The sequence below is a fragment of the Mauremys reevesii genome, linkage group 18, assembly GCF_016161935.1.
Source record: "Mauremys reevesii isolate NIE-2019 linkage group 18, ASM1616193v1, whole genome shotgun sequence".
Classification (NCBI taxonomy): Eukaryota; Metazoa; Chordata; order Testudines; family Geoemydidae; genus Mauremys; species Mauremys reevesii.
In genome coordinates this window covers 7975590-7989868 of record NC_052640.1, presented here as the reverse complement: position 1 = coordinate 7989868, position 14279 = coordinate 7975590, and the positions used below count along the sequence as shown (strand labels likewise).

The following is a 14279-nucleotide window of genomic DNA, read 5'->3' as shown; positions in this document are numbered from 1 at the left end:
TGTAAAATTACAGCATATATAGATGACTTAGTCTACCAGGTAAAGTTCCATGTTTTAATCCTAAGCAGTTTGCTGTCTTTCAGTCAATATGTTGAGCATCCTGAACCTTGGGAAATGAGCATGTTAAGGAGAAATTAACAGACTAGGCTATTACCATACAATACCTTTTATTAAACTGAGAAATTCATTAGCATTTCCCCATTTTCGTCTTCCATGCTCTAATTTAGTTGTTTGTAATTTGGATTGTGAATGGAAAAACTATATTTAACCCTTGGTGTATATCAGCATGCATACTGTGATTCTGAGGCTTAAACCATATGCAAAATTTTTTCAGTACTATAACTTAATTTTTTTTCTTAATACAGTATGGCAGAAATGCTTTGGAGATAGTTATGAAATCCATTGTGAATTTAGATTCCCCAATGGTGTCCCCACCTGCTGACTATCCTGGAGAATTTTTTAAAGGTAATTGTAATTCACTGTTTTCTAACTCCTAGTTTTTGGTCATCCTTTCTCAAAAACACCTTATTTCTGTTTTTCTGAATGGTAGTGAGTTACGTTTAAATGTAAAGAATTATTCTTGATATCAAGTGGCTTAATTCTGTTTATATTACCGGTACAGTTCTTCTAATTTGTTTAAATTAACTTGTGAATTTTATGAACTAGTTCATAGCCCAAACATGAGATCTATTCCCCCATGATAAATGCAGCTGAATATAATTCCCATAAAAATGTTTAAGGGAAAATATATGGTTATTGTATGCATAGGAAAACTTGGAATTAAATTATCTTTAAATTCTGTTTTCCTATGGGTACCAATTTCAGGGAATGCTACAATCTTGTCTAGTTATGGCATTTAACCACAGTACTATCTGCGACTGTTTAAAAACCTTGCCTGGTTGTAACCCTTTTTAAAACGCTTATTTTGCTCTTCTGTTGATCAAAAATGTAGTAGTAATGGTATTCCTCCCTACCCATGTTTCGACTGGACCAGAAGCTAAGGCTTTGTATCGTGACTTCCTAGCATATGGATCAGTCACAAATTATATAAATAATGGGGTGTGCAAAGATTTGGAATTGGATTTTTGGGGCAGGAGTGGGGATTATCTGCTGCTCCAGAGGTAACACACACATTGCTTTCCTAGCTATTTTCATTTTCTTGGCAATGGTATGCTTATTCAGAGGACAGAACAAAGGTGGCTTCAGTCCTTGTAACTTTTTCTTCCCCTAGATGTCCGGCAAGGATTAATAGGTGTGGGCCTAATAAATGTAGAAGACCGATCAGGAATTCTGACACTTGATAAAGGTATTGCTTTTGGTGTATCTGTCAGTGTTGATAGCTGATGTATAATTATTTTGTCAAATCAGAAATCACTTTTGTGATTATAAAACCACAGACCTGGCAGTGAGATTTGGGGGCAAATATGGCACCTGAAACTTTTCTTTCATTTATGTCTAGATTTGAAGTTAATCTCTTTAAGAAATGTATGCTTTATTTCAAAACCACGTTTTGCTTTGATCGTTTGAGAAGTTTTTAGTTAATTTTTAAAACATTTGAATTCTAGTTTAGGACTTCACTTGTACCAGAATTCTCTCTCCTAAACTGTGCACTTTATACATCATATGTGATTCTTTTTAGATTACAACAACATAGGAAAATTCCTGAATAGAATTCTGGGTATGGAGGTGCATCAGCAGAATGCTTTATTCCAGTATTTCTCGGATACTTTAAATGCAGTTATACAGAATGCTAAAAAGAATGGAAGATATGACATGGGTATTTTAGGTAAGTAAATCAAATTTCTTAATTTTTTTTCTGCTCCTTAATCTGCTTCTCTTACATAAATTCTTCTGGTTTTTTTTTTTTTTTTTAAGATCTTGGGTCTGGAGATGAGAAGGTCAGAAAGGCAGATACTAAGAAGTTTTTAACTCCAGGATACTCTACCTCTGGACATGTAGAATTATACACAGTAAGTTAATTCCATGTTTCTTCAAACTGCCATAACTTTAGTTGCCCTTGAAAATCCTTAATTTGAAACTTCAGTTCTTAAAATTGAGACTTGGCATCCCAATATGGAGGCTTGTAAACCTGTTACTGAAAGAATTAAGTTCCTTGTCTTCTTGTAAAGAGCACTGTTAACTGTTTTGACTTAATTGTTTGTATGCAATCTCAGTAATTGTTCCAAAATGTGGTGTTTAAACATCCTTGTTTTAATGTCTCTTCTAGATCAGTGTAGAAAGAGGAATGTCTTGGGAAGAAGCAACTAAGATTTGGGCTGAGCAAACTGGACCAGATGATGGATTTTATTTATCTTCGCAAGTGAGAATCTACTATTAAAATGTTCTTTTCATATTTCTCAGATGCATTTTTTAACAGAACAATTTTAGGGCTGCCCCAATAAACTTCACTAGCTTGATTTCTTTCACATTAAGTGTGTGAAGTGAATGTATTCAGAACTTTAAAATTTTAATTTATTTTCAATCCAGTACAATCACTTATTTTTTGTTCAGTTTAGCAAAATGCTTTCAAATTTTTATAAATGAGCAAATTCATGTAACTTTTTTTTAATCATCAAGCACTGATGACAAAACACTACTTTTAAGACATTCAGGGCAGGTATCCAATGTAACCATACACTTAGTTTTAAGTGGTATTCATCTTAAAATGTGTGTGCTCATGCTACATGCAAGGAAAACAGTGTATAATCTCAGACATTGGGGTGTGGATTATGGTAATCATGACACACCTCTTGGAAGCCAGTGCCACTATCTTTCACCTTCTGCCAAACTACCATTAAGGCATGTAATTACTAGACCATAATACACACCCTGTTACGTCATATTAGTTAATTATGTACTTTTTTTAGTTGTGGACCAATAGGTATATAACTATCCACATGTATTACAATTTTTTCTAAAGTATACTTGGTTAAATGATTCATTATAATTAGAATCTGGATAGACATTCAACACATCTACTTCTGTCCACATTTATTGTACGCATAATTATTTAGGAAAGACAATGCCCATCTTTAAGCTTACAAAATAATCATTTTTTTTCAGATAAGAAATAATAAGAAAACTGCCATCTTGGTAAAGGAAGTGAATCCCAAAAAGAAGCTTTTCTTAGTATACAGACCAAACACTGGGAAACAACTCAAATTGGAAACATATGCAGACCTGAAAAAGAAATATAAGAAGGTGACTTTTTAAATCGACATTACTTAAAAAGTAGTTTCTTTGTGGTAAAAGACAATGCAGGATTTTTCAAAACCCATGTCTTTCCATATACAGTATGGTGGCAAGTTATAGAAATACACCTTTGCCCTGATATAACGCTGTCCTCGGGAGCCAAAAAATCTTACTGTGTTATAGGTGAAACTGCGTTATATCGAACTTGCTTTGATCTGCTGGTGCGCACAGCCCCGCCCCCCTCCTTCCCCAGAGCACTGCTTTACCACGTTATAGCCGAATTTGTGTTATATCGGGTCGCATTATATCAGGGTAGAGGTGTACTTAACCAATGTTGTTTATGCAGTAAACTTTGTCCAGTACAAGTCTATAGTTATCTTTATCCAAAAAGATCTCTAGGGCTTTGCAAGCCTACCTAAACAAACAGTGTTTTGTATCCACAAAAACTTACCAAAAGATCAATCATTCCATTAAGACTTTCCATAACCTAGAAGCAGCTTTCCAAACATCAACTAGGGAGAAGGTTCAGCTGCAATTAAACTTACAGAAGATGCTTTATTCCCAACATGTTTGAACACTAGGTACAATATATTCTAACCATACACAATTCTGAACTTTAGAAACAGTAGCAGGGAAACAGTCGAACAATCCTTTCATTTGTCCCTCAAGATTGTATCACAGCAACACAATTGCTTAGTAGCCAATGTTTTCGTAGGCAAGTTAAGAACTTACACTATGCTTGTAAGAATAAGCGAACGAAGCGTACTCAAGTGTGACGATGTCTTTGAACTTGTCACTGTATAAACGAGGTTCTTGGATCTAGACATCTCAATCAGTGAGATTCTACTATACCTAAACCTTTACTGACATCCTTAGCAGGATTTCCACTTTTAGCATGGATGTACCAAAATGCTTGCCAAGCAATATAACTTGAATTGTTTCATATTTAGTACTAAAAAAAAAAAACAAAATACAAAACGATAGGTGTATCAATGTTATCTGTTGCCCCATTGTTACAAGCAAAATACGATGTGCTGTTCGTGGCTTCTGAAAACTACAGTTTATATTTTAATACAACTTTTAAATGGCTTTTCAGGTACCTTCTGAAGATGCTCTACCACATTGGCTAGAGCAGTACAATTCATCGGCAGATACCTGTACCCATGCTTACTGGTTAGTATTTATATGTATATAAACAGGTTTTCTACCAAGGTGTTTGACTAAATCTATTACTTTATCACTTGGACCAGGAGTCTGCTGTTTAATCAACTTTTTCATCCATAACTTCATAACAATTCCAATAACCAATATTGGTCACTTCATGTAATTGCTGAAGGAGTCTCAAAGTGAACAGTCCAAGTGGTAATTGGCAGCAACTTACCTTACAAGAGAGATGAAACTATGAACTTGTTTTCAGACTTAACTTTTTAGTTCAGAGTGGGCATAATGAAGAAACTTTTAGTCCCTCTGGGTTATTACAAAAGATCTCATGCTTTGGTAAACATATTGATCTGTTGAGATGTATTGGAACTAACTAACTTTAAAAAATGTAAACTCGGTAACGTTAGCTAGATTCAGAGTTGAGATGGTTGAAGTGAAGAACATTAGTTTTAATGCTGATTTTCCTAGCAGTATGCTGTTAAACCCTCAACATCTGGTGCCTTGACTTCTCAGTGCCAACCACTGATGAAGAATGTCAGTGTGTTAGTATCCTAACATCTGAATTTGTTCACAGAGCACTTACCTTTTTGCTATTTCTAATGGACATTATTGGTCAGAGCCTCAGCTGGTGTAAATTAGTGTAGCTCTATTGACTTTAATGCAGCTATGTCAGTTTACGCCTGCTGAGGGTCTAGCCCGAGATGTACTAATAGTTTTTCACGACTTTAAAAGCCATTTTGTGAAGTAGCGTTATCCATGTCCCCATCTCACTATCCAGCTTGACTATATCTTAACTTTCTCATCCTTTAGTGTTTACTTACACAAGTAAAGATTTTTAATTTTAAAAAGTTCATTTGAATTGTAAAATACTCCCCCTTTTTCTTTAATGTGTTAAACTCTCTTCCTCCTCCAGGAGAGGCAATTGTAAGAAAGCAAGCCTCGGATTAGTTTGTGAAGTGGGCCTCCGCTGTCGAACTTACTTCGTCTTATGTGGTTCAGTACTAAGTGTCTGGACAAAAGTGGAAGGAGTTCTAGCCTCTGTGAGTGGTACAAATGTGAAAATGCAAATTGTTCGGCTAAGGGCAGAGGATGGACAAAGGATTGTAGGTAAGCAAGTTTGTCCATTATTTTAACTTCTTTGCTGGACCACATAGCAGTCAGTTAACTCTTCAGTCTATACACTGAGTCTGTCTTCTGAGTTTGTGTAGGAGGGATACAAGTACACATAGAGACTAGCCCTTTGTGCCTTACTATAAGTAAGTATTTTGACTTCTGTATTATGAGTTGTTTGCATGAGGTTAAGGGGGAGGAACTATTGCAAACCAGCCTTCTGTGAAAAATTCCGCTAACTAGAGCTGAAGAGTGTTTAAAAAAAAAAAAATGTAGGGGTGTGAAATCACTTCAGGCTAAGCAGCAGGCTCATTGTCGTAAAGGTAAGGGTCATTGTACCCCTACACTACTGGACCAAAGTGTTGCACTTCCCCCTCCTGTTTATCACGTGATGCATATTTCCCAACAAAGGCAAGATCCACCTCTGCCCCAGTACACCTGTGGCTAACTCTAGTGGGTGGCAGAGAGAGACTCCACATCTTTTCCACCCAGCTATCTTTAAAACCAGAGTCACTCAACTTTTCAGCCTTGAAGAGGGGTGGCAAACCCTTAATTCAACTACTAAAATACTCACTCTGCAGTGTTTGTGGGCTGTTGAAGCCATGGCTGAAAAGTATGAGTGGAGAACATAGGCATTAGCACGGGCCTGGGCAAACTTTTTGGCCTGAGGACCACATCTGGGTATGGAAATTGTATGGCAGGCCATGAATGCTCATGAAATTGGAGGTGCGAGCTCGGGGGTGGGGCCAGGGATAAGGGGTTTGGAGTGCAGGAGGGAGCTGTAGACTGGGGGTGGAGCAGAGGGGTTCAGAGTATGGAAGGGGGCTATGGGCTGAGGCAGGATGTTGAGGTGTGGGAGGGGGTATAGGCTCTGGGCTGGGGGTTCAGGTTCCAGAGTGGGGCCAGAAATGAGTTCCGTGTGTGGGAGGGGGCTCTGGGCTGGGGCAGGGCGTTGGGGGTAGGAGGGGGTGAAGGCTCTAGCTGGGGGTGCTGGCTCTGGGGTGGGGCTGTGGATGTGAGGGGCTTGGGGTGCAGGAGGGTGGCTCAGGTGGGATTGAGGGGGATCACGGCTGGGGCAGGGGGTTGGGGTGTGGGAGGGGGAGGTGAGGGGTGCAGGCCCCGGGCGGTGCTTACCTCAAGCAGATCCCAGTAGCAGCGGCATATCCTCCTCTCCGGCTCCTACACGGAGGTGCAGTCAGGTGCTCTGTGTGCTGCCCCATCCGCAGACTGCCCCTGTAGCCCCCTTTGGCCTCAGCTAACGGCCAATGGGAGCTGCAGGGATGGTGCTTGGGGCAGGGGCAGTGTGTGGAGCCCCCCGGAGACATGCTGCTGCTGCTTCTGGGAGCCGCACAGAGCCATGGCATGAGCAGGGCAAGCCCCCAACCCACTCCCCAGTGGGAGCTTCAAAGCCAGATTGAAAGGTCTGACGGGCCAGACGCGGGCCATAGTTTGCCCACCCCTGCCGTAGCAGCTTAACTCCACAGAGTTTAGTGACATTTAAGAGGTTTAAATTGTTGTTTTCTTCTTCATTCCTGAACTTCTGTGGTTTTGTGACATCTTCTATCCAACCAGGAGAGTAAATAAATAGCCAATGCTGCCTTGGGCATCATTTAGTTGAAGATACAGCAAGAGTAGTTGAAGCTGTACTTCCCTGAAGACAACTTGCATTTTTTTCTCTGCTAGTCTGTGACTGAAGGATCAGATGACTTTTGAATGTATTACTTTTAGTTGGGAATAGAACCTGTTGTAGCGCTCAATAAGGTCTTAAAGCCCTTGACGTAGAAAATTAAATCTTTTTATGCAAAAGCTACTGCTGACTTTTAAGGAACTTGGAACCATTGGCCTAAGTTCTTAAACATACAAACATTTTATACATTTTAAGAAGTACAATTGACTTGTTGCTAATTACAGGTTTGCTCATTCCTGCAAATTGTGTATCGCCCCTTGTAAATCTCCTGTCAACATCAGACCAGTCTCAACAGCTTGCAGTACAACAGCAGCAGATATGGCAGCAACATCACCCACAGAGCATCACCAACTTCAACAATGCATAAGAGGACCGACTACAGGTGTTGACTTTGGTGTTTGAGAAAAGGCTGTAAAAGCATATCACTTGCATAAAAATCAGGGACGGATTCCAAAGAAATATTTTTTCAGTTCAGTTGTGTGCTCTCAGAAGTACTTTGGGAATAAAGAGGTACATAAAGGATGGTAGAACTGAAAGCCAGCAGTTGCTTATGGTGGTGCATCTGTCTATGCTCTCTGTAGAGCTTCCTGTTTTGCTTTTACTTTTGGCCTTTTAAGCCACAAACCACAAATTTTGTTTGAAAATGCTTGAAAATTCCCAACCAGGCTTTATTTTTATCTTGTCATACAGTGCTCAGGGTTTAACGCAGTACATCAATGCCATTGCTGTGGGAGATAACCTCGAATGCATGTATTGAGTATATATAGAAAATATATATTGGGTTTTTTCTCTTCAACTTGTAAGTTTATATAAGCATGAAAACTAGAGATTGCACATCATGCATTCATTCAGGTTCCTTCCCAGTTTCTGTTGGACAGTGCATGTCTTTGGAAACAGGCATGAACAGGATAAACACCCCAGTCAAGAATTCCGAGAGAAACAATCTTAGTTGTACAGCATTGGTTATTGCATTTTTATAGTGTTTATACCCAAGTATTGCATTTTTTCTGGTTCTCTCCTGGAGGTTATATATTTGAGTCTGCAACATGTTTTTTGTGATAAGCATCATAAATTAAAAAGTTACTTCATTTTAATGTATTAATGGTATTCCTAATGTGTAATGCAAAGATGGCTAAAAGCCTTTCCTTTAAAATTAAAATATTTCCTTAATCCGAGGTGACTATGGAAACTAAGTGCAAATTCACTTCCACCTCACATACAATCTTATATTTTTTACTTCATTAATGTAATTTAATTTGTCACTTGTAAGATGAAACCTTACTTGAGCTGTAAATTAGACAATGGGAAACTCTTGAGGGTTCCGCTATATGTGCTGTTTCTGTTACCCAGTAACTTGAATACTGTTTAATATGTTGTAAGACATTGTAGAGTTTATCTGGAGCTGTTTAAAAGAAATTGTAATGTACAAATGTGAATAGTCACTTATCTATAATATGGGTAAGTTTTGTTTTGCCTATAATAGTAGATGTTTATAAGAAAGTGAAGGACAATGTTTGTCATTTCTTGCTTGCACAGGTTGCACTATTGAAAAATTGAGATTGTATAAACCTGTCCAAAAAACTGCAAGATACCAAAATCTTGTAGATGTCAAATAAAACGTTATTGTACTAACAAAACTGGAGTCTTGTTTAGGCAATCACTGTATTCCAAAAAACTAACAAGTCTAGTTTGGCATTCAACAAGACTTGAATGGTCCAACCTACTTAAGCTAGTCTTCTGTCTTATGGTCCATATCAGTCTTTAAGTTGAACTAGTTAGTATCTGAGACAAGGGATAAACTCTATACTGAACTTTGGTAGATATTTTACAAGTAAAGATTGTGCTGTAAGTACAGTAAAGATAAGGGTAAATGGTTGACCTGATGGCGACTTAGTGGTGTGATCCATTGTAGTGCCTGCTTCATTTCCTTAAACACTTACTCAGTGGACCAGATTCTGATGTCTCAGTGATGTAAATTTGGGATAACCATGGAACTGAGATCAGAAATTGATCTGATAACCTTAGATTTAACTTCGTTAGGTAAATGATTAGTGTGAAGTCCCGTTATTGCACTAGTGTTAGCACATGCAGCACTAATATAGGAAGAACTCATGAATTTGGGGGGAAATGTGTGTATTCAGGAAGTTCCATGTTTTATTCAGCCAGCAATTGAACAAACTGAAATGCATTTTGAAATAAAGATTTGTAACTACAATTGATGTGTCTGAGGCTAATGCTGGCAACAGCTATACTGCGAGAAAGTATTTCTAACCCAGGTACTAGTGGGTGCAGTTCTATTTCTGACTGTGAAATTGCAAGACAGCATTGACCTGACCTCACCCCCCCCATACTTTGTTCTACTGGGGGCAAGGAGTTATTTGACTGCTGCAATGTCACCAGGAGATGCTGGTGATCCAGGCAGGCTGGACATTGTGGACCGTAAAAGTAGCAGGAGTGGTGTGAATCGCATGCTGCTCATTGCCTTGCTAGTGGGTGCATTCAACATCCTAATAAAGGTGAAATATACTTCATTTCATTCATTCTGAGGAGAGGCAGCTTACTCTCAACCCTAAAATTGTTGTGTTGAGCAAAACATCTTCCATGTGTTCCTAGGTTGGAAACCTGAATGCTCTACCTGCAATGAAAGTACAGAGCCTGGTCAAACTTCCCCAAAAATGCAATCTTCCATTTTCCAATCAGTTCTGTTTGTTTCAAGATAGAAATATTTTTAGTGGACTAAAACAATCAAACCAGTAACTATACACACTTTCCTCTGCCATAAAGCTATTCCCTCTTCTCCCCCTGCCCCCCTTAAGTTGCAGATGCACAAGAGCTGTTTCCATACTGCTATATCCTTGTTTTTGCGACGCAGATACTTTTCTAGCCTTATGCCATTGATTTCCTGATGCAACCTGCTAGTGAATCTGGAGCCCAGCTCCAGAGGGAGCATCCCAATAGGCTGTTATAAACTTCTGTTTTAACAAAGGTCTTGTCTTCAATCTCTTGGTCCCTATGTAAACAACTCAGGCAATCTTGATTTTTATGTGCATGTGCCCTGGGACATCATGGCATCTTTATCCCATGGGTGGCCTTAGTGCTATTCGCTTTGCATACAAGAAGTATTAATGCTTTTTTTTTTTTTGCAGTGATTATTTTGTATTGTTTTTACCATTAGATGCTGGAAGTGTTAACGCCTAATGCTAGAAGCTCATGGGAGGAATGGCCTAGGAGTGTAGGTATAAGTAGAATGGCGTGGGAAATAGATCAGTCATCGAGAAAGGAGGAAAGACCTAATGCAGCTACAAAGGTAGGGTGGATATCCTGTCACAGCACCTCTAGTAAATTCAGATGTCAAGAAGTGCAGGGGGCAATAAGGGACATAGCTAAAAGGGAGGCAAGACCCCAGTTATCACTTGATCCCTATTTTTGTCATTTATGGATCATTGTTCCACTTAGGCAAATAGTTTTACACGTGTATTTTGTTACTAAAGCTGGATATAGATGTCATAAGATTAATTGTTCAGTCTCGTTTTTCACCCACCATTCTAATAATGCATGAGTCCCAGAGGTATGCTATATAAAATGACTGTGTAGGAGCACACAATGAAGAGGTGTTTGAACTGTCTTGGCCTGGAGTTAGAGAAGGGATCAGACAGTTTTACATGTCTGAGTCAAAATCCACTCACCTTATTCCCTTATTTCAGTTATGCCTCTATTAGTATGCTCAAATACACTACAGATACATCTATAACTCCTGCTGAAACTGTCTTGTCCAGTAACTCAAACTTTTGCAGTCCTCCAAAGATGCCAGTTGTTTAGTCGTGTCTTTGAACCGCTTTATATAAATGAAGAAAATTCTGCAACCTGTAAACATTTTGGGAAATGAGTTGTTCTGGAATTTTGCTTTTACTAATGGGATAAATCTCGCTTAAATCCCATAGTATGTTATCTACATATATAGACAGAACATGTGTATATAGAGATCTTTAATGTAAATATCTCCTGTAAAGCTACTGTAGTGATCTTGTTCTTAGTCTTTTTCCCTTTCATATGTCCCAAGAGTCTTATTCCCATTTTCTTTACTTGCCACACACAGCATTTGTATGTACATTAAAATATATACAGAATTTTCCAGGGGTATCTGCATACACTAGATCAGTGGTTCTCAAACTTTTTTTTTTCACGGAAGACTTGAAAATTTCTGAGGGTCTAAGCAGACCCATTAATGATCTTTCCAAATGTTTGTACAGTTAGTTAACTATTGTAAAGCACTTTGGAAAAAAGTACTATATTTTAAAAAAAACCAACCTTAATAAACAACTTTTTTGTTCTACAAATAAAAGCACACAACTCATATTTTAATATCAGTAGTCTTACCTTTCTAATGCAGTGGATGTGCCCTCTCTCTCCCCCACCGCAGCAGCCCCTGAGCTGGGGCTGGGAAGGAGGGCCCTCTCTCTCCAGCAGCTGCAACCCTGGAGCTGGGGAAAGTTGCCTCATTCTCTGTCTGCTGCAGCCCTGCATGTCCCAAATGCCTCCCACCCCCTCACCCCACTGCCACCTCCCACCTATTCCCTCCCAAGGCCACCACCTTACCTTACGTGTGCATCTTCTCCAGGGTCCAGGCACCTAATAAATGGAGCCATGCCTGTGTGGCTCCACTAATTAGGTGGGTGGCCCTTCATTCTCTCGTGTACAGGTGCACACTTTAGAGGGAACTATCCGCGGACCACTGGTGGTCCACGGACCACAATTTGAGAACCTCTGAACTAGATAATTCTGTTTTGCAGTCGTATTTTCACAACTATCAGTTGTCGTCTTCCAAAAATTTTTCAAAGTGTATTATGTATATTTAATTACATATTTTTAGTGTGCAATGTATTGTCTTGAAAGAAACTGATTCCTGGTATTGTCTTTGGATTAGTACTCAGTTTTTATTCCCAGAGGGAAGCAATACTTTGAGTTTTGATTCAGCTTATGCTCATGTATTTTGATATTCAGTCTCCTTAGCCTTTTCAGTGCATACTGCTGCTGTAGCATACATTTCGAAGTAAATTCATCTTAGCATAGAGTGGGAAGAGAATATCTCCAACTAGTGCGTTATGAACTCCTACAACTAGGGCATGATTGCGAGCACAAGATCTACGACTAGAGTTGGCGCCCTAAACAGCATTGTCCTCGGTCCTAAAACACAAAGGTATGGTGATCAATACTTACCATGGCTATAGCTCTTCAAAGTGCTCTACGAAGGTGGGTAAATTGAAGGGAGAAGATGCTGCTGTGAGAAGATGCTGCTGTGATTGTGTCATCCCAGAGAGGGCCTTAAGCTTTATTTTAATGCATCGATTCATGAGAAGGAAGTGCAGACTGAGAATTAATCAGAAATTGAGTGTCTGCAGAGCAAGTGGTAAATGCAAATGATCCACATTTAAATCTAGGTCAGAACTCTCATGGGAAACCATTAAACTTTCATCACAAGGAGGACCACCCATGTACCTGTGGAAGTTACATTTTGATACAATTTTTGCAACCCCATTATGGGTGGTACAGGAAGTTTTGTTTCATAAGTAATTCCAAAGCAGTGTGGGATTGGAAAATAAATAGATAAGATTAAGGTAATTTTTAGTTTGTGCCTTACTCCGCTGTTAAAAGCTAGAGGCCATCCAAACCTAAAAGCACTGCTCCCCGTCTACTCTTATCTTTGAGAAGGATTTAACACCCTTGTTAACTGCACTGTACGTTCCACAGACTGGAATATCATCAAAGGAAGAATCTCACTGCACATGAGACAAAATTAATCCATGCTAATTCTATTACTGTTGCAGGCTTCACTAAGAAACTATGAGCCTTAGGAAATATTTAAGCCATTTCTCCAATGAAGTACCAGCTACAGTATGAGTCCTTGGAACAATATCATGCCAGAGACTGACAAAGCTAGCAGAAATACCAAAGCAACTACCGAGGTGAATATATATAGAGGTAAACCAGGTCCATCTTTGGTGCTAAAGAATAGAGTGTAAAAGTAAATAGAGTGCAATTGATAGCATAACTTGCTAATTAGGAGACACATTGAAATTGAACAGTAACTGCTTTTCTATTTAAAAGAGGAAAGAAATGCTACAGTCTTGCAGCACATGGTTATGACTAGTAGTGACAGATGCTCTTAAAACACACTTTGGTCTTGTGGATTTTTAATGCCAGATGGGTCCATTGTTATCTAGTTTGACCTGCATAACCCAAAATTGTAATATAGACTGTGATCCTCAAATCATGAGACAGTTCACAAAATCCCTAAGCTGTAGGATGTTTCCAGAGTATAGAGTGGTTCTGTGCAAGCCCAAACTGTTACCTGTTCAGGATCTACCATGTCATCAAGGTCTATTAATGCTGCAGCTTTTCATAGTATTGTATAATATAGTCTTTAAAAACCAGTGGCCATTTTCAAAAAGAAAGAGACCCTTTCCTGGAGTGAAGATAAAATCGAAATAGTGGTAGTTGCACTTAAAGCCAGACTATCATTCCTGATCAAATCTAGAAACATGGAGGTTTTTTAAGTTTAATTGGTAGAGGGTTTAAGACTCATTTAAATCCTCATATCAGTTTGCTTTAAATTTTATTTTGTAATAACTAAATCCACTTCTGAGCTGAGATTTTGAATGTCAAGTTTGTTTTAACTTTAAACAAACTTTAATGGGCTGAGTTACCTATCTGGCACCAGTCTCTTGCTGTATTTGACATTTGCACTGGAAAGGATAAAGAGGTTTTACTACTACTGATTTTGTTCTTACAAACAATCTCCACAAACCTAGTTGGAGAAGATAACTTTACATCTAGCGATACTATGATGGGCCTATGACGAACATACTATTTAAAGTTATCAGACCCATTAGCAATTTACATAGAATTCCACAAACTGCTGCATTTTATTTTAGTTGAGGGATCCTACCATCGAATCCTGTGGAGTTTTGCCCCTGCAATAACTTTTGCTATGAGACTAACTCAGAGCAAAAGATGTTGCTTGTATAAGTGGAACTTCACTATTAATGTTCTCTCATTATACATTTTAACAGTACATGATGGATTCCAAAGACACTTAAAATAAAGGTGAATTGTATGATTATTTTTTTTA

General features: G+C 38.7%; 1 protein-coding gene across 8 annotated transcripts in view; it reads left to right on the top strand.

Annotated features, from left to right (window-relative positions):
- The window catches only part of SBNO1 (strawberry notch homolog 1), a 43838-nt gene extending 34473 nt beyond the window's left edge, over positions 1 to 9365 (top strand). For all 8 annotated transcript variants that reach the window (XM_039505124.1, XM_039505125.1, XM_039505126.1 and 5 more), the window contains 9 exons: positions 366 to 465; positions 1232 to 1306; positions 1640 to 1786; positions 1876 to 1970; positions 2228 to 2320; positions 3064 to 3201; positions 4289 to 4365; positions 5267 to 5460; positions 7375 to 9365. In XM_039505124.1, the coding sequence (XP_039361058.1) occupies positions 366 to 465; positions 1232 to 1306; positions 1640 to 1786; positions 1876 to 1970; positions 2228 to 2320; positions 3064 to 3201; positions 4289 to 4365; positions 5267 to 5460; positions 7375 to 7517 (1062 nt within the window). In that variant the 3' untranslated portion in view covers positions 7518 to 9365. The remainder of the gene's footprint in view (positions 1 to 365; positions 466 to 1231; positions 1307 to 1639; positions 1787 to 1875; positions 1971 to 2227; positions 2321 to 3063; positions 3202 to 4288; positions 4366 to 5266; positions 5461 to 7374) is intronic.
- Positions 9366 to 14279: the final 4914 nt, after the last annotated feature.